The sequence below is a fragment of the Tachyglossus aculeatus genome, unplaced genomic scaffold (assembly GCF_015852505.1).
Source record: "Tachyglossus aculeatus isolate mTacAcu1 unplaced genomic scaffold, mTacAcu1.pri scaffold_131_arrow_ctg1, whole genome shotgun sequence".
NCBI lineage: Eukaryota > Metazoa > Chordata > Mammalia > Monotremata > Tachyglossidae > Tachyglossus > Tachyglossus aculeatus.
Window position 1 is genome coordinate 99,303 of NW_024044860.1, and position 20,422 is coordinate 119,724.

The 20,422-nt window shown below is 40.6% G+C and overlaps 1 protein-coding gene across 1 annotated transcript in view; it reads left to right on the forward strand.

The window, feature by feature from the left end:
• The window catches only part of LOC119922935 (methylglutaconyl-CoA hydratase, mitochondrial-like), a 70,135-nt gene that overhangs the window by 33,811 nt on the left and 15,902 nt on the right, over window positions 1–20,422 (forward strand). The window contains exons 5-6 of the mRNA XM_038742554.1: window positions 5,488–5,574; window positions 18,546–18,638. Coding sequence (XP_038598482.1) covers window positions 5,488–5,574; window positions 18,546–18,638 — 180 coding nt within the window. The remainder of the gene's footprint in view (window positions 1–5,487; window positions 5,575–18,545; window positions 18,639–20,422) is intronic.

Below are 20,422 nucleotides of genomic sequence, written 5' to 3' on the forward strand. Positions count from 1 at the left end.
ACAATTGATTGATTGATTGATTTCATTCATTCATTCATTCCATCGTATTTATTGAGCGCTTCCCGTGTGCAGAGCACTGTACTGAGCGCTTGGGAAGGACAAGTCGGCAACATATAGAGACAGTCCCTGCCTGCCAGCGGTCTCACGGTCTAGAATGATAAATACGATTGATTGATCGATTGATTGTAGTGACGGTCTTTCACTCATTCATTCATTCCATTGTACTTATTGAGCGCTTCCCATGTGCCGAGCGCTGTACTGAGCGCTTGGGAAGGACAAGTTGGCAACATCTAGAGACGGTCCCTGCCCGACAGCGGGCTCACAGTCTAGAATAATACATACGATTGATTGATTGACTGATTGATTGTGATGACGGTCTTTCATTCATTCATCATCATCATCATCAATGGTATTTATTGAGCGCTTACTGTGTGCAGAGCACTGTACTAAGCGCTTGGGAAGTCCAAGTTGGCAACGTATAGAGACGGTCCCTACCCAACAGCGGGCTCACGGTCTAGAATAATAAATACGATGGATTGATTGATTGATTGATTGATTGTAATGACGGTCTTTCATTCATTCACTCATTCCATCGTATTTATTGAGCGCCTACTATGTGCAGAGCACTGTACTAAGCGCTTGGGAAGTCCAAGTTGGCAACATCTAGAGACGGTCCCTACCCGACGGCGGGCTCACGGTCTAGAAGGGGGAGACGGACAACAAAACCAAACATATTAACAAAATCAAATAAATAGAATAAATATGGACAAATAAATAAATAGAGAATTGTACCTCCCAAACGCTTAGTCCAGTGCCCTGCACACAGTGAGCGCTCAGTAAATAGGATTGAATGAATGAATGACTAGTCAGCAATTAACAAATAGCATTATTATTATTACTATCATTATTATTATTATTATTGAGGCCAGTGCTCTGCACCCAGTGAGCGCTCAGTAAATAGGATTGAATGAATGAATGACTAGTCAGCAATTAACAAATAGCATTATTATTATTATTATTATTATTATTATTATTATTAAGTCCAGTGCCCTGCACACAGTGAGCGCTCAGTAAATATGATTGAATGAATGAATGACTAGTCAGCAATTAACAAATAGCATTATTATTATTATTATTATTATTATTATTATTATTATTATCATTATTAAGTCCAGTGCTCTGCACAAAGTGAGCGCTCAATAAATAGCCTTGGGATGTCGAGTTGTCCTCCCCAAACGCCTAGTCCAGTGCCCTGCACCCAGTGAGCGCTCAATAAATAGCGTTGGGTTGTCGAGGTGAGCGCTCAATAAACGAATAAATAATTAAATAAAATAACCAACAAACATTAAATAAATTATCAATAAATAATTAATAATTAGTAATGAATAATTAGTAAGTTGATAATGAATAATAATTAAATAAATAAATAAGTGAGCGCTCAGTAAATAGCGTTGGGCTGTCGAGTTGTACTTTCCCGACGCTCAGTCCGGCGCCCTGCACCCAGTGAGCGCTCAGTAAATAGCCTTGGGTTGTCGAGGTGAGCGCTCAATAAATGAATGAATAATTAAACAAAACAACCAACAAATACTAAATAAACCATCAATAAATAATTGTTAATTATTAATTAATAAATCATCAATAAATAATAAATAAATAAGTGAGCGCTCAATAAATAGCGTTGGGCTGTCGAGGTGAGCGCTCAATAAATGAATAAATAATTAAATAAAATAACCAACAAACATTAAATAAATCACCAATAAATAATTAAGAATTATTAATTATTAATTGATAAATCATCAATAAATAATAAATAAGTGAGCGCTCAATAAATAGCGTTGGGCTGTCGAGGTGAGCGCTCAATAAATGAATAAATAATTAAATGAAATAACCAACAAACAGTAAACAAATTGTCAGTAAATAATTAATAATTATTAATTAATAAATTATCAATAATAAATAAATAAATAAGTGAGCGCTCAATAAATAGCGTTTGGCTGTCGAGGTGAGCGCTCAATAAATGAATAAATAATTAAATAAAATATCCAACAAATATCAAATAAATCATCAATAAATAATTAATAATTATTAATTGATAATTAATAAATTATTAATAAATGAGAAATAAATAAATAAGTGAGCGCTCAATAAATAGCGTTGGGCCGTCGAGTTGTACTTTCCAGACGCTCAGTCCGGCGCCCTGCACCCAGCGAGCGCTCAGTAAATAGCGTTGGGTTGTCGAGGTGAGCGCTCAATAAATGAATAAATAATGAAATAACCAACAAATTATAAGCAAATCATTAATAAATAATTAATAATTAATAAATTATCAATAATAAATGAATAAATAAATAAGTGAGCGCTCAATAAATAGCGTTGGGCTGTCGAGTTGTACTTTCCAGACGCTCAGTCCGGTGCCCTGCACCCGGTGAGCGCTCAATAAATAGCGTTGGGCTGTCGAGGTGAGCGCTCAATAAATGAATAAATAATTAAATAAAATAACGAATATTAAACAAATTATCAATAAATAATTAATAATTATTAATTGATAATTTATAAATTATTAATAAATAGTAAATAAATAAGTAAATAAGTGAGCGCTCAATAAATAGCGTTGGGTTGTCGTGTTGTACTTTCCAGACGCTCAGTCCGGCGCCCTGCACCCAGTGAGTGCTCAGTAAATAGCCTTGGGTTGTCGAGGTGAGCGCTCAATAAATGAATAAATAATTAAACAAAATAACAATCAAACATTAAATAAATTATCAATGAATAATTAATATTTACTAATTAATAATTAATAAATTATCAATGATGAATAAATAAATAAGTGAGTGCTCAATAAATAGCGTTGGGTTGTTGAGGTGAGTGCTCAATAAATGAATAAATAATTAAATAAAATAGCCAACAAGTATTAAATAAACTATCAATAAATAATTAATAATTATTAATTAATAACTAATTAACAACGGAATAAATAAATAAATAAGTGAGTGCTTGATAATTAGCGTCGGGCTGTCGAGTTGTACTTTCCCGACGATCAGTCCGGCGCCCTGCACCCAGTGAGCGCTCAATAAATAGCGTTGGGCTGTCGAGGTGAGCGCTCAATAAATGAATAAATAATTAAATAAAATTACCAACAAACATTAAATAAGTCATCAATAAATAATTAATAATCATTAATAAACAATAACTAAATAAATAAAGAAATAAGTGAGCACTTAATAAATAGCGTTGGGCTGTCGAGTTGTACTTTCCCGACGCTCAGTCCGGTGCCCTGCACCCAGCGAGCGCTCAATAAATAGCCTTGGGTTGTCGAGGTGAGCGCTCAATAAATGAATAGATAATTAAACAAAATAACCAACAAACATTAAATAAATTATCAATAAATAATTAACAATGATTCATTATTAATTAATAAATCATTAATAAATAATGAATAAATAAATAAGTGAGCGCTCAATAAATAGCGTTGGGCTGTCGAGTTGTACTTTCCAGACGCTCAGTCCGGTGCCCCGCACCCGGCGAGCGCTCAGTAAATAGCGTTGGGTTGTCGAGGTGAGCGCTCAATAAATGAATGAATAATTAAACAAAACAACCAACAAATACCAAATAAACCATCAATAAATAATTGTTAATTATTAATTAATAAATCATCAATAAATAATAAATAAATAAGTGAGCGCTCAATAAATAGCGTTGGGCTGTCGAGGTGAGCGCTCAATAAATGAATAAATAATTAAATTAACTAACCAACAAACATTAAATAAATCACCAATAAATAATTAAGAATTATTAATTATTAATTGATAAATCATCAATAAATAATAAATAAATAAGTGAGCGCTCAATAAATAGCGTTGGGCTGTCGAGGTGAGCGCTCAATAAATGAATAAATAATTAAATAACATAACCAACAAACATTAAATAAATCACCAATAAATAATTATTAATTATTAATTAATAAATTATCAATAAATCATAAATAAATAAGTGAGCGCTCAATAAATAGCATTGGGCTGTCGAGGTGAGCGCTCAATAAATGAATAAATAATTAAATAAAATAACCAACAAATATCAAATAAATCATCAATAAATAATTAATAATTATTAATCGATGATTAATAAATTATTAACAAATAAGAAATAAATAAATAAATAAGTGAGCGCTCAATAAATAGCATTGGGCTGTCGAGTTGTACTTTCCAGACGCTCAGTCCGGCGCCCCGCACCCGGCGAGCGCTCAGTAAATAGCGTTGGGTTGTCGAGGTGAGCGCTCAATAAATGAATAAATAATTAAACAAAACAACCAACAAATACTAAATAAACCATCAATAAATAATTGTTAATTATTAATTAATAAATCATCAATAAATAATAAATAAATAAGTGAGCGCTCGATAAATAGCGTTGGGCTGTCGAGGTGAGCGCTCAATAAATGAATAAATAATTAAATAAAATAACCAACAAGCATTAAATAAATCACCAATAAATAAATAATTAAGAATCAGTAATTATTAATTAATAAATTATCAATAAATAATAAATAAATAAGTGAGCGCTCAATAAATAGCGTTGGGCTGTCGAGGTGAGCGCTTAATAAATGAATAAATAATTAAATAAAATAACCAACAAGCATTAAATAAATCATCAATAAATAAATAATTAAGAATCAGTAATTATTAATTAATAAATTATCAATAAATAATAAATAAATAAGTGAGCGCTCAATAAATAGCGTTGGGCTGTCGAGGTGAGCGCTCAATAAATGAATAACAGCGTTGGGTTGTCGAGGTGAGCGCTCCATAAATGAATAAATAATTAAATAAAATAACCACCAAACATTAAATAAATCACCAATAAATAAATAATTAAGAATCATTAATTATTAGTTAATAAATTATCAATAAATAATAAATAAATAAGTGAACGCTCAATAAATAACGTTGGGCTGTCGAGGTGAGCGCTCAATAAATGAATAATAGCGTTGGGTTGTCGAGGTGAGCGCTCCATAAATGAATAAATAATTGAATAAAATAACCACCAAACATTAAATAAATCACCAATAAATAATTAAGAATCATTAATTATTAATTGATAAATCATCAATGAATAATAAATAGATAAGTGAGCGCTCAATAAATAGCGTTGGGCTGTCGAGGTGAGCGCTCAATAAATGAATAACAGCGTTGGGTTGTCGAGGTGAGCGCTCCATAAATGAATAAATAATTGAATAAAACAGCCAGCAAATATTAAATAAATTATCAATAAATAATTGACTTCCCAAGCGCTTAGTCCAGTGCTCTGCACGCAGTAAGCGCTCAATAAATGCGATCGAATGAATGAATGGATGTTGGGTAGGGACCGCCGCTCTACGTTGCCAACCCGGACTTCCCAGGCGCTCAGTACAGCGCTCGGCGCACGGGAAGCGCTCAGTAAGTACGACCGATCGATCGATGGATTGATTATTGATTGATTATTGATTGATTGTAGGCGCCGACCTGAAGGAGCGAGCCAAGATGGAGGCCGGCCAGGTGGGCGCCTTCGTGGCCAAGGTCCGCGGGGTCGTCCACGAGCTGGGTGAGTGGGGAGGACGCCCCCGTCTCCCGTCTGCTTGTCCCGTTCTGGTCATAATAATAAGAATAATAATAGTAATAATAATAATAATAATAGCATTTATTAAGCGCTTACCATGTGCCAAGCACCGCCCTAATCATTAATTATAATAATACTAATAATGATGGTATTTGTTAAGCGCTTACCATGTGCCAAGCACCGCCCTAATTATTAATTATAATAATACTAATAATGATGGTGTTTGTTAAGCGCTTCCTATGTGCCAAGCACCGCCCTAATTATTAATTATAATAATACTGATAATGATGGTATTTGTTAAGCGCTTACTAGGTGCCGAGCGCTGTACTAAGCGCTGGGGAGGTTACAAGGTTGTCCCTCGGGGGGCTCACGGTCTTCATCCCCGTTTTACACATTAATAATACTAATAATAATACTACTAATAATACTAATAATGATGGTATTTGTTAAGCGCTTCCTATGTGCCAAGCACCGCCCTAATTATTAATTATAATAATACTAATAATGATGGTATTTGTTAAGCGCTGACTATGTGCCAAGCACCGCCCTATTTATTAATTTTAATAATACTAATAATGATGGTATTTGTTAAGCGCTTACCATGTGCCAAGCACCGCTCTAGTTGTTAATTATAATAATACTAATAATGATGGTATTTGTTAAGCGCTGACTAGGTGCCGAGCGCTGTACTAAGCGCTGGGGAGGTTACAAGGTTGTCCCTCGGGGGGCTCACGGTCTTCATCCCCATTTTACACATTAATAATACTAATAATAATACTAATAATAATACTAATAATGATGGTATTTGTTAAGCGCTTACTAGGTGCCGAGCGCTGTACTAAGCGCTGGGGAGGTTACAGGGTTGTCCCTCGGGGGGCTCACGGTCTTCATCCCCATTTTACACATTAATAATACTACTAATAATACTAATAATAATAATAATAATAGCATTTATTAAGCGCTTACCATGTGCCAAACATTGCCCTAATTATTAATTATAATAATACTAATAATTATGGTATTTGTTAAGCGCTTACTATGTGCCAAACACCGCCCTAATTATTAATTATAATAATACTAATAATGATGGTATTTGTTAAGCGCTTACCATGTGCCAAGCACCGCCCTAATTATTAATTATAATAATACTAATAATGATGGTATTTGTTAAGCGCTTACCATGTGCCAAGCACCACTCTAATTATTAATTATAATAATACTGATAATGATGGTATTTGTTAAGCGCTTACTAGGTGCCAAGCACTGTAGTAAGCGCCGGGGGGGGTTACAAGGTTGGCCCTCGGGGGGCTCACGGTCTTCATCCCCATTTTACACATTAATAATACTACTAATAATACTAATAATAATACTAATAATGATGGTATTTGTTAAGCGCTTACTATGTGCCAAACACCGCCCTAATTATTAATTATAATAATACTAATAATGATGGTATTTGTTAAGCGCTTACCATGTGCCAAGCACCGCCCTAATTATTAATTATAATAATACTAATAATGATGGTATTTGTTAAGCGCTTCCCATGTGCCAAGCACCGCCCTAATTATTAATTATAATAATACTGATAATGATGGTATTTGTTAAGCGCTTACTAGGTGCCGAGCACTGTAGTAAGCGCCGGGGGGGTTACAAGGTTGTCCCTCGGGGGGTTCACGGTCTTCATCCCCGTTTTACACATTAATAATACTAATAATAATACTAATAATGATGGTATTTGTTAAGCGCTTACTAGGTGCCAAGCACCGCCCTAATTATTAATTATAATAATACTAATAATGATGGTATTTGTTAAGCGCTTACCATGTGCCAAGCACCGCTCTAATTATTAATTATAATAGTACTGATAATGATGGTATTTGTTAAGCGCTTACCATGTGCCAAGCACCGCTCGAATTATTAATTATAATAGTACTGTTAATGATGGCATTTGTTAAGCGCTTACTATGTGCCAAGCACTGTGCTAAGCGCCGGGGAGGTTACAAGGTGATGAGGTTGTCCCTCGGGGGGCTCCCGGTCTTCATCCCCATTTGACAGATTAATTATAATCAAACATAATTATAATTATAATAATAATACTAATAATGATGGTATGTGTTAAGCGCTTACCATGTGCCAAGCACCGCTCTAATTATTAATTATAATAATACTAATAATGATGGTATTTGTTAAGCGCTTACTAGGTGCCGAGCGCTGTAGTAAGCGCCGGGGAGGTTACAAGGTGATGAGGTTGTCCCTCGGGGGGCTCACGGTCTTCATCCCCATTTTACACATTAATTATAATAATAATAATAATAATAATAATAATAATAATAATGGTATTTGTTAAGCGCTTCCTATGTACTTCCAATTTGTACTTCCCAAGCGCTTAGTACAGTGGTCTGCACATAGTAAGCGCTCAATAAATACGATTGATGATGGTGATGTGCTGAGCACCGCTCTAATTATTAGCTATTAATTATAATAATACTAATAATGATGGTATTTGTTAAGCGCTTACTATGTGCCAAGCACTGTACTAAGCGTCGGGGAGGTTACAAGGTGATGAGGTTGTCCCTCGGGGGGCTCCCGGTCTTCACCCCCATTTGACAGATTAATTATAATAATAATACTAATAATGATGGGATTTGTTAAGCGCTTCCTATGTGCCAAGCACCACTCTAATCATTAATTATAATAATACTAATAATGATGGTATTTGTTAAGCACTTACTATGGGCCAAGCGCTGTACTAAGCGCCGGGGAGGTTACAAGGTGATGAGGTGGTCCCTCGGGGGGCTCACAGTCCTCATCCCCATTTTACACATTAATAATAATAATAAAATAATAATAAAATAATAATAATAATAATAGTATTTGTTAAGCGCTTCCTATGTACTTCCAATTTGTACTTCCCAAGCACTTAGTACAGTGCTCTGCCCATAGTAAGCGCTCAATAAATACGATTGATGATGATGATGTGCCAAGCACCGCTCTAATTATTAATTATTACTTATAATAATAGTAATAATGATGGTATTTGTTAAGCGCTTACTATGTGCCAAGCACTGTTCTGAGCGCCGGGGAGGTTACAAGGTGATGAGGTTTGTCCCTCGGGGGGCTCACGGTCTTCATCCCCATTTGACAGATTAATTATAATGATAATACTAATGATGATGGCATTTATTAAGCGCTTCCTATGTGCCAAGCACCACTCTAATTATTAATTATTAATTAAGCGCTTCCTCTGTGCCAAGCACTGTACTAAGCGCTGGGGAGGTGACAAGGTGATGAGGTTGTCCCTCGGGGGGCTCACAGTCTTCATCCCCATTTGACAGATTAATAATCATAATAATACTAATAATAATGGCATTTATTAAGCGCTTACTATGGGCCAAGCGCTGTACTAAGCGCTGGGGAGGTTACAAGGTGATGAGGTTTGTCCCTCAGGGGGCTCACAGTCTTCACCCCCATTTTACAGATTAATAATAATAATAATAATAATAATAATAATGGTATTTGTTAAGCACTTACTATGTGCCAAGCACTGTACTAAGCGCCGGGGGAGGTTACAAGGTGATGAGGTTGTCCCTCGGGGGGCTCCCGGTCTTCATCCCCATTTTCCAGATGAGGGAACTGAGGCCCAGAGAAGGGAAGTGACCGGCCCAAAGTCACCCGGGTGACAGTTGGCGGAGCCGGGATCGATTGATCCCTTCTAATAATAATAATAATAATAATAATAATAATAATAATAATAATAATGATGGCATTTGTTAAGCGTTTACTATGTGCCAAGCACTGTACTAAGCGCCGGGGAGGTTACAAGGTGATGAGGTTGTCCCTCGGGGGGCTCACGGTCTTCATCCCCATTTTACACATTAATAATACTAATAATAATACTAATAATGATGGTATTTGTTAAGCGCTTACTATGTGCCAAACACCGCTCTAATTATTAATTATAATAATACTAATAATAATGGCATTTATTAAGCACTTACTGTGTGCCAAGCACTGTGCTAAGCGCCGGGGAGGTTACAAGGCAATCAGGTTGTCCCCCGGGGGGGCTCCCGGTCTTTATCCCCATTTTACAGATTAATAATAATAATAATAATAATAATAATAATGGTATTTGTTAAGCGCTTACTACATGCCAAGCACTGTACTAAGCATCGTGGAGGTTACAAGGTGATGAGGTTGTCCCTCGGGGGGCTCCCGGTCTTTATCCCCATTTTACAGATTAATAATAATGATAATAATAATAATAATAATAATAATAATAATGGCATTTGTTAAGCACTTACTATGTGCCAAGCACTGTACTAAGCGCTGGGGGGATACAAGGTGATGGGGTTGTCCCCCGGGGGGGCTCCCGGTCTTCATCCCCATTTTCCAGATGAGGGAACTGAGGCCCGGAGAAGGGAAGCGACTCGCCCAAGGTCACACAGCAGACCTGCGGCGGAGCCGGGATTCGAACCCACGACCTCCGACTCCAAAGCCCGGGCTCTTCCCCCTGAGCCCCGCGGCTTCTGCTCCTAGAGCTCAATAAATACGATTGATGATGATGATGATGATGACTTGGACTTCCCCAGCGCTTAGTACAGTGCTCTGCACACGGGAAGCGCTCAATAAATACGCTTGATGATGATGATGACGATTTGTTGCCAACTTGGACTTCCCCAGCGCTTAGTACAGTGCTCTGCACGCGGGAAGCGCTCAATAAATACGATTGATGATGATGATGATGATGACTTGGACTTCCCCAGCGCTTAGTACAGTGCTCTGCACATGGGAAGCGCTCAATAAATACGATCGATGATGATGATGATGAAGACTTGGACTTCCCCAGCGCTTAGTACAGTGCTCTGCACACAGGAAGCGCTCAATAAATACGATTGATGATGATGACGATGATGATGGGTTGCCAGCTTGTCCTTCCCAAGCGCTTAGTACAGTGCTCTGCACACGGGAAGCGCTCAATAAATACGATTGATGATGATGACGACTTGGACTTCCCCAAGCGCTTAGTACAGTGCTCTGCACGCGGGAAGCGCTCAATAAATACGATCGATGATGATGATGATGATGACTTGGACTTCCCCAAGCGCTTAGTACAGTGCTCTGCACACGGGAAGCGCTCAATAAATACGATCGATGATGATGATGATGACGACTTGGACTTCCCCAGGCGCTTAGTACAGTGCTCTGCACACAGGAAGCGCTCAATAAATACGATTGATGATGATGATGATGACTTGTCCTTCCCCAGCGCTTAGTACAGTGCTCTGCACACGGGAAGCGCTCAATAAATACGATTGATGATGATGACGACGGTGATGTGTTGCCAGCTTGTCCTTCCGCAGCGCTTAGTACAGTGCTCTGCACACGGGAAGCGCTCAATAAATATGATCGATGATGATGATGATGATGACTTGGACTTCCCCAGCGCTTAGTACAGTGCTCTGCACGCGGGAAGCGCTCAATAAATACGATTGATGATGATGATGATGATGATGACTTGGACTCCCCCAGCGCTTAGTACAGTGCTCTGCACACGGGAAGCGCTCAATAAATACGATTGATGATGATGATGACGACTTGGACTTCCCCAGGCGCTTAGTACAGTGCTCTGCACGCGGGAAGCGCTCAATCAATACGATTGATGATGATGATGATGATGATGACTTGGACTTCCCCAGCGCTTAGTACAGTGCCTGGCGCGCAGTAAGCAGAAGCGGCGCGGCTCGGTGGGAAGAGCCCGGGCTCTGGAGTCGGAGGTCGTGGGTTCGAATCCCGGCCCCCACCACGCGTCTGCTGTGCGGTCTTGGGCCAGTCACTTCCCTTCTCTGGGCCTCAGTGACCTCATCTGTCAAATGGGGATGAAGACCTGATCCCCCTGTATCCTCCCCAGCGCTTAGAGCGGTGCTGGGCACAAAGTAAGCGCTTAATAAATGCCATCATTATTATTATTATTCTCTGGGCCTCAGTTTCCTCATCTGTCAAATGGGGATGAAGACCGGGAGCCCCCCGGGGGGCGACCTGATCACCCCGTGTCCTCCCCAGCGCTTAGAACAGTGCTTGGCACATAGTAAGCGCTTAACAAATGCCCATTATTATTATTATTATTATAGTAAGCGCTTAATAAATGCCATTATTATCATTATTGCGATGATGATTTTCAGCCGGGTGACTTTGGGCGAGTCACTTCCCTTCTCTGGGCCTCAGTTATCTCATCTGTAAAATGGGGATGAAGACCGGGAGGCAACCTGATCACCCTGTGTCCTCCCCAGCGCTTAGAACGGTGCTTGGCACATAGTAAGCGCTTAACAAATGCCCATTATTATTATTATTATTATTATAGTAAGCGCTTAATAAATGCCATTATTATTATTATTACGATGATGATTTTCAGCCGGGTGACTTTGGGCGAGTCACTTCCCTCCTCTGGGCCTCAGTGACCTCATCTGTCAAATGGGGATGAAGACCTGATCCCCCTGTATCCTCCCCAGCGCTTAGAACGGTGCTGGGCACATAGTAAGCGCTTAATAAATGCCATTATTATCATTATTACGATGATGATTTTCAGCCGGGTGACTTTGGGCGAGTCACTTCCCTCCTCTGGGCCTCAGTTATCTCATCTGTATAATGGGGATGAAGACCTGATCGCCCCGTATCCTCCCCAGCGCTTAGAACGGTGCTGGGCGCATAGTAAGCGCTTAACAAATGCCTATTATTATTATTATTATTATAGTAAGCGCTTAATAAATGCCATTATCATCATTATTACGATGATGATTTTCAGCCGGGTGACTTTGGGCGAGTCACTTCCCTTCTCTGGGCCTCAGTTATCTCATCTGTAAAATGGGGATGAAGACCTGATCCCCCTGTATCCTCCCCAGCGCTTAGAACAGTGCTGGGCACATAGTAAGCGCTTAATAAATGCCATTATTATTATTATTATTACGATGATGATTTTCAGCCGGGTGACTTTGGGCGAGTCACTTCCCTTCTCTGGGCCTCAGTTCCCTCATCTGTCAAATGGGGATGAAAACCTGATCCCCCTGTATCCTCCCCAGCGCTTAGAACAGTGCTGGGCACATAGTAAGCGCTTAATAAATGCCATTATTATTATCATTATTACGATGATGATTTTCAGCCGGGTGACTTTGGGCGTGTCACTTCCCTCCTCTGGGCCTCAGTTATCTCATCTGTAAAATGGGGATGAAGACCGGGAGGCAACCTGATCACCCTGTGTCCTCCCCAGCGCTTAGAACGGTGCTGGGCACATAGTAAGCGCTTAACAAATGCCCATTATTATTATTATTATTATAGTAAGCGCTTAATAAATGCCATTATTATCATTATTACGATGATGATTTTCAGCCGGGTGACTTTGGGCGAGTCACTTCCCTCCTCTGGGCCTCAGTTCCCTCATCTGTCAAATGGGGATGAAGACCTGATCCCCCTGTATCCTCCCCAGCGCTTAGAACAGTGCTGGGCACATAGTAAGCGCTTAATAAATGCCATTATTATCATTATTGCGATGATGATTTTCAGCCGGGTGACTTTGGGCGAGTCACTTCCCTCCTCTGGGCCTCAGTTATCTCATCTGTCAAATGGGGATGAAGACCGTGAGCCCCCCCGGGGGACAACCTCATCCCCCTGTATCCTCCCCAGCGCTTAGAACAGTGCTGGGCACATAGTAAGCGCTTAATAAATGCCATTATTATCATTATTGCGATGATGGTTTTCAGCCGGGTGACTTTGGGCGAGTCACTTCCTTCCTCTGGGCCTCAGTTATCTCATCTGTAAAATGGGGATGAAGACCTGATCCCCCCGTATCCTCCCCAGCGCTTGGAACGGTGCTGGGCACATAGTAAGCGCTTAATAAATGCCTATTATCATCATTATTGCGATGATGATTTTCAGCCGGGTGACTTTGGGCGAGTCACTTCCCTCCTCTGGGCCTCAGTTATCTCATCTGTCAAATGGGGATGAAGACCGGGAGGCAACCTGATCACCCTGTGTCCTCCCCAGCGCTTAGAACGGTGCTTGGCACATAGTAAGCGCTTAACAATTGCCTATTATTATTATTATTATTATTATTATTATAGTAAGTGCTTAATAAATGCCATAATTATCATCATTATTACGATGATGATTTTCAGCCGGGTGACTTTGGGCGAGTCACTTCCCTCCTCTGGGCCTCAGTTCCCTCATCTGTCAAATGGGGATGAAGACCTGATCCCCCTGTATCCTCCCCAGCGCTTAGAACGGTGCCGGGCACATAGTAAGCGCTTAATAAATGCCATTATTATTATTATTATTACGATGATGATTTTCAGCCGGGTGACTTTGGGTGAGTCACTTCCCTCCTCTGGGCCTCAGTGATCTCATCTGTAAAATGGGGATGAAGACCTGATCCCCCTGTATCCTCCCCAGCGCTTAGAACAGTGCTGGGCACATAGGAAGCGCTTAATAAATGCCATTATTATCATTATTGCGATGATGATTTTCAGCCGGGTGACTTTGGGCGAGTCACTTCCCTCCTCTGGGCCTCAGTGACCTCATCTGTCAAATGGGGATGAAGACCTGATCCCCCCGTATCCTCCCCAGCGCTTAGAGCGGTGCCGGGCACATAGTAAGCGCTTAATAAATGCCATTATTATTATTATTATTACGATGATGATTTTCAGCCGGGTGACTTTGGGCGAGTCACTTCCCTCCTCTGGGCCTCAGTTATCTCATCTGGAAAATGGGGATGAAGACCGGGAGGCAACCTGATCACCCTGTGTCCTCCCCAGCGCTTAGAACGGTGCTTGGCACATAGTAAGCGCTTAACAAATGCCTATTATTATTATTATTATTATAGTAAGCGCTTAATAAATGCCATTATCATCATTATTACGATGATGATTTTCAGCCGGGTGACTTTGGGCGAGTCACTTCCCTCCTCTGGGCCTCAGTTCCCTCATCTGTCAAATGGGGATGAAGACCTGATCCCCCTGTGTCCTCCCCAGCGCTTAGAACGGTGCTGGGCACATAGTAAGCGCTTAATAAATGCCATTATTATCATTATTGCGATGATGATTTTCAGCCGGGTGACTTTGGGCGAGTCACTTCCCTCCTCTGGGCCTCAGTTCCCTCATCTGTTAAATGGGGATGAAGACCTGATCCCCCCGTATCCTCCCCAGCGCTTAGAACGGTGCCGGGCACATAGTAAGCGCTTAATAAATGCCATTATTATTATCATTATTACGATGATGATTTTCAGCCGGGTGACTTTGGGCGAGTCACTTCCCTCCTCTGGGCCTCAGTTATCTCATCTGTCAAATGGGGATGAAGACCGGGAGGCAACCTGATCACCCTGTGTCCTCCCCAGCGCTTAGAACGGTGCTTGGCACATAGTAAGCGCTTAACAAATGCCCATTATTATTATTATTATTATTATAGTAAGCGCTTAATAAATGCCATTATTATTATTATTATTACGATGATGATTTCCAGCCGGGTGACTTTGGGCGAGTCACTTCCCTCCTCTGGGCCTCGGTGATCTCATCTGTCAAATGGGGATGAAGACCTGATCCCCCCGTATCCTCCCCAGCGCTTAGAACGGTGCTGGGCACATAGTAAGCGCTTAATAAATGCCATTATTATCATTATTACGATGATGATTTTCAGCCGGGTGACTTTGGGCGAGTCACTTCCCTCCTCTGGGCCTCAGTGACCTCATCTGTCAAATGGGGATGAAGACCTGATCCCCCTGTATCCTCCCCAGCGCTTAGAACAGTGCTGGGCACATAGTAAGCGCTTAATAAATGCCATTATTATTATTATTATTACGATGGTGATTTTCAGCCGGGTGACTTTGGGCGAGTCACTTTCCTTCTCTGGGCCTCAGTTATCTCATCTGTCAAATGGGGATGAAGACCGTGAGCCCCCCCGGGGGACAACCTCATCACCCTGTATCCTTCCCAGCGCTTAGAACAGTGCTGGGCACATAGTAAGCGCTTAATAAATGCCATTATTATCATTATTGCGATGATGATTTTCAGCCGGGTGACTTTGGGCGAGTCACTTCCCTCCTCTGGGCCTCAGTGACCTCATCTGGAAAATGGGGATGAAGACCTGATCCCCCTGTATCCTCCCCAGCGCTTAGAACGGTGCTTGGCACATAGTAAGCGCTTAATAAATGCCATTATCATCATTATTACGATGATGATTTTCAGCCGGGTGACTTTGGGCGAGTCACTTCCCTCCTCTGGGCCTCAGTTATCTCATCTGGAAAATGGGGATGAAGACCGGGAGGCAACCTGATCACCCTGTGTCCTCCCCAGCGCTTAGAACGGTGCTTGGCACATAGTAAGCGCTTAACAAATGCCTATTATTATTATTATTATTATAGTAAGCGCTTAATAAATGCCATTATTATCATTATTACGATGATGATTTCCAGCCGGGTGACTTTGGGCGAGTCACTTCCCTCCTCTGGGCCTCGGTGATCTCATCTGTCAAATGGGGATGAAGACCTGATCCCCCCGTATCCTCCCCAGCGCTTAGAACGGTGCTGGGCACATAGTAAGCGCTTAATAAATGCCATTATTATCATTATTACGATGATGATTTTCAGCCGGGTGACTTTGGGCGAGTCACTTCCCTTCTCTGGGCCTCAGTTATCTCATCTGTAAAATGGGGATGAAGACCTGATCCCCCTGTATCCTCCCCAGCGCTTAGAACAGTGCCGGGCACATAGTAAGCGCTTAATAAATGCCATTATTATCATTATTACGATGATGATTTTCAGCCGGGTGACTTTGGGCGAGTCACTTCCCTTCTCTGGGCCTCAGTTATCTCATCTGTAAAATGGGGATGAAGACCGGGAGGCAACCTGATCACCCTGTGTCCTCCCCAGTGCTTAGAACGGTGCTTGGCACATAGTAAGCGCTTAACAAATGCCTATTATTATTATTATTATTATAGTAAGCGCTTAATAAATGCCATTATTATCATTATTACGATGATGATTTCCAGCCGGGTGACTTTGGGCGAGTCACTTCCCTCCTCTGGGCCTCAGTGACCTCATCTGTCAAATGGGGATGAAGACCTGATCCCCCTGTATCCTCCCCAGCGCTTAGAACAGTGCTGGGCACATAGTAAGCGCTTAATAAATGCCATTATTATTATTATTATTACGATGATGATTTCCAGCCGGGTGACTTTGGGCGAGTCACTTCCCTCCTCTGGGCCTCGGTGATCTCATCTGTCAAATGGGGATGAAGACCTGATCCCCCCGTATCCTCCCCAGCGCTTAGAACGGTGCTGGGCACATAGTAAGCGCTTAATAAATGCCATTATTATCATTATTACGATGATGATTTTCAGCCGGGTGACTTTGGGCGAGTCACTTCCCTCCTCTGGGCCTCAGTGACCTCATCTGTCAAATGGGGATGAAGACCTGATCCCCCTGTATCCTCCCCAGCGCTTAGAACGGTGCTTGGCACATAGTAAGCGCTTAATAAATGCCATTATCATCATTATTACGATGATGATTTTCAGCCGGGTGACTTTGGGCGAGTCACTTCCCTTCTCTGGGCCTCAGTTATCTCATCTGTAAAATGGGGATGAAGACCGGGAGGCAACCTGATCACCCTGTGTCCTCCCCAGCGCTTAGAACGGTGCTTGGCACATAGTAAGCGCTTAACAAATGCCTATTATTATTATTATTATTATTATAGTAAGCGCTTAATAAATGCCATTATCATCATTATTACGATGATGATTTTCAGCCGGGTGACTTTGGGCGAGTCACTTCCCTTCTCTGGGCCTCAGTTATCTCATCTGTAAAATGGGGATGAAGACCTGATCCCCCTGTATCCTCCCCAGCGCTTAGAACAGTGCTGGGCACATAGTAAGCGCTTAATAAATGCCATTATTATTATTATTATTACGATGATGATTTTCAGCCGGGTGACTTTGGGCGAGTCACTTCCCTCCTCTGGGCCTCAGTGACCTCATCTGTCAAATGGGGATGAAGACCTGATCCCCCTGTATCCTCCCCAGCGCTTAGAACGGTGCTTGGCACATAGTAAGCGCTTAATAAATGCCATTATCATCATTATTACGATGATGATTTTCAGCCGGGTGACTTTGGGCGAGTCACTTCCCTTCTCTGGGCCTCAGTTATCTCATCTGTAAAATGGGGATGAAGACCGGGAGGCAACCTGATCACCCTGTGTCCTCCCCAGCGCTTAGAACGGTGCTTGGCACATAGTAAGCGCTTAACAAATGCCTATTATTATTATTATTATTATAGTAAGCGCTTAATAAATGCCATTATTATCATTATTACGATGATGATTTCCAGCCGGGTGACTTTGGGCGAGTCACTTCCCTCCTCTGGGCCTCGGTGATCTCATCTGTCAAATGGGGATGAAGACCTGATCCCCCCGTATCCTCCCCAGCGCTTAGAACGGCGCTGGGCACATAGTAAGCGCTTAATAAATGCCATTATTATTATTATTGCGATGATGATTTTCAGCCGGGTGACTTTGGGCGAGTCACTTCCCTCCTCTGGGCCTCAGTGACCTCATCTGTCAAATGGGGATGAAGACCTGATCCCCCTGTATCCTCCCCAGCGCTTAGAGCGGTGCCGGGCACATAGTAAGCGCTTAATAAATGCCATTATTATTATCATTATTACGATGATGATTTTCAGCCGGGTGACTTTGGGCGAGTCACTTCCCTCCTCTGGGCCTCAGTGACCTCATCTGGAAAATGGGGATGAAGACCGGGAGCCCCCCGTGGGGCGACCTGATCACCCTGTATCCTCCCCATAACAAATGCCTATTATTATTATTATTATTATTGTTATAGTAAGCGCTTAATAAATGCCATTATTATCATTATTACTATTATTATTACTATTATTATTATTATTATTATTTCCCACTGTTTTCCAGCGCGGCTGCCGGTCCCGACGATCGCGGCGCTGGACGGCCTGGCCCTGGGCGGGGGACTCGAACTCGCCCTCGCCTGTGACATCCGCGTGGCAGGTGAGGGGTCACACGGAGGACGGCGCTCATCATGTAGACCAGCATATATCACTTTATAACATTACAACACTGCCATCCTGCGATAATCATCGTGATATATGACATGATAATAACACGATTATAGCCGATACGATCATATTACACGGTACGTGTGATATACGTATAACCGTGATATCGTCATGCGATCATATCATACGGTCCGTATAATAGACGTATAACCATAATATCATACGTCATCACATAATATAACCATAATAACGTAACCATAATATTATACGTATAACCGTACTATCATCATGCGATCATATCATACGGTCCGTATAATAGACGTATAGCCATAATATCATACGTCATCGCATAATATAACCGTAATAACGTAACCATAATATTATACGGTACGTATAATATACGTATAATCATAATATCGTCATACGATCATATTATACGGCACATATAATATACATATAATCACAATATCATATGATCATATACGGTACGCATAATATACGTATAATCATAATATCCTCATACGATCATATCATACGGCACGTATGATATATGTATAATCGTAATATCGTCGTACGATCATATCATACGGTACGTATAATAGACGTATAACCGTAATATCATCATACGATCATATCATACGGTCCGTATAATAGACGTATAACCATAATATCATACGTCATCACAAGGGTGACGGCACTCATCATATAGACTACCATATATCACATTATAACATTATAACACTGCCATAATATGATAATTATCGCAATATAGTACATTGTATTAACACGATTATATCCACATCACTGTAATATCACGTCACAATAGTATAGTTATTGTGATATCACTATCATATAATCATAATATCCTCATACGATCATATTATACGGTACGTATAGTATACGTATAATCATAAAATCATCATACGATCATATACGGTACGTATAATATACGTATAATCACAATATCATACGATCATATACGGTACGCATAATATACGTATAATCATAATATCCTCATATGATCATATCATACGGCACGTATGATATATGTGTAATCATAATATTATCATGCGATCATATCATACGGTACATATAATATACGTATAACCATAATATCATCATACGATCATATCATACGGTCCGTATAATAGACGTATAAGCATAATATCATACGTCATCACAAGGGTGACGGCGCTCATCATATAGACTACCATATATCACATTATAACATTACAACACTGCCATCATGTGATAATCACCGTAATATACTACATGATAATAACACGATTATAGCCAATACGATCATATTACACGGTACGTGTGATATACGTAAAACCGTAATATTATCATGCGATCATATCTTACGGTCCGTATAATAGACGTATAGCCATAATATCATACGTCATCACAAGGGTGACGGCGCTCATCATATAGACTAACATGTATCACTTTATAACATTATAACACTGCCATAATATGATAATCATCGTAATACATTACATTATAATAACACGATTATATCCACGTCACTGTAATATTCCGTCACAATAGTATAGTTATTGTGATGTCGCTACCATATAACGTCCCATCATCATATCCCATTATAATCATAATATCCTCATACGATCATATTATACGGTACGTATAATATACATATAATCATAACATCATCATACAATCGTATTATACGGTACGTATAATATGCGTATAATCATAATATCCTCATACGATCATATCATACTGTACGTATAATATACGTATAGCCATAATATCATC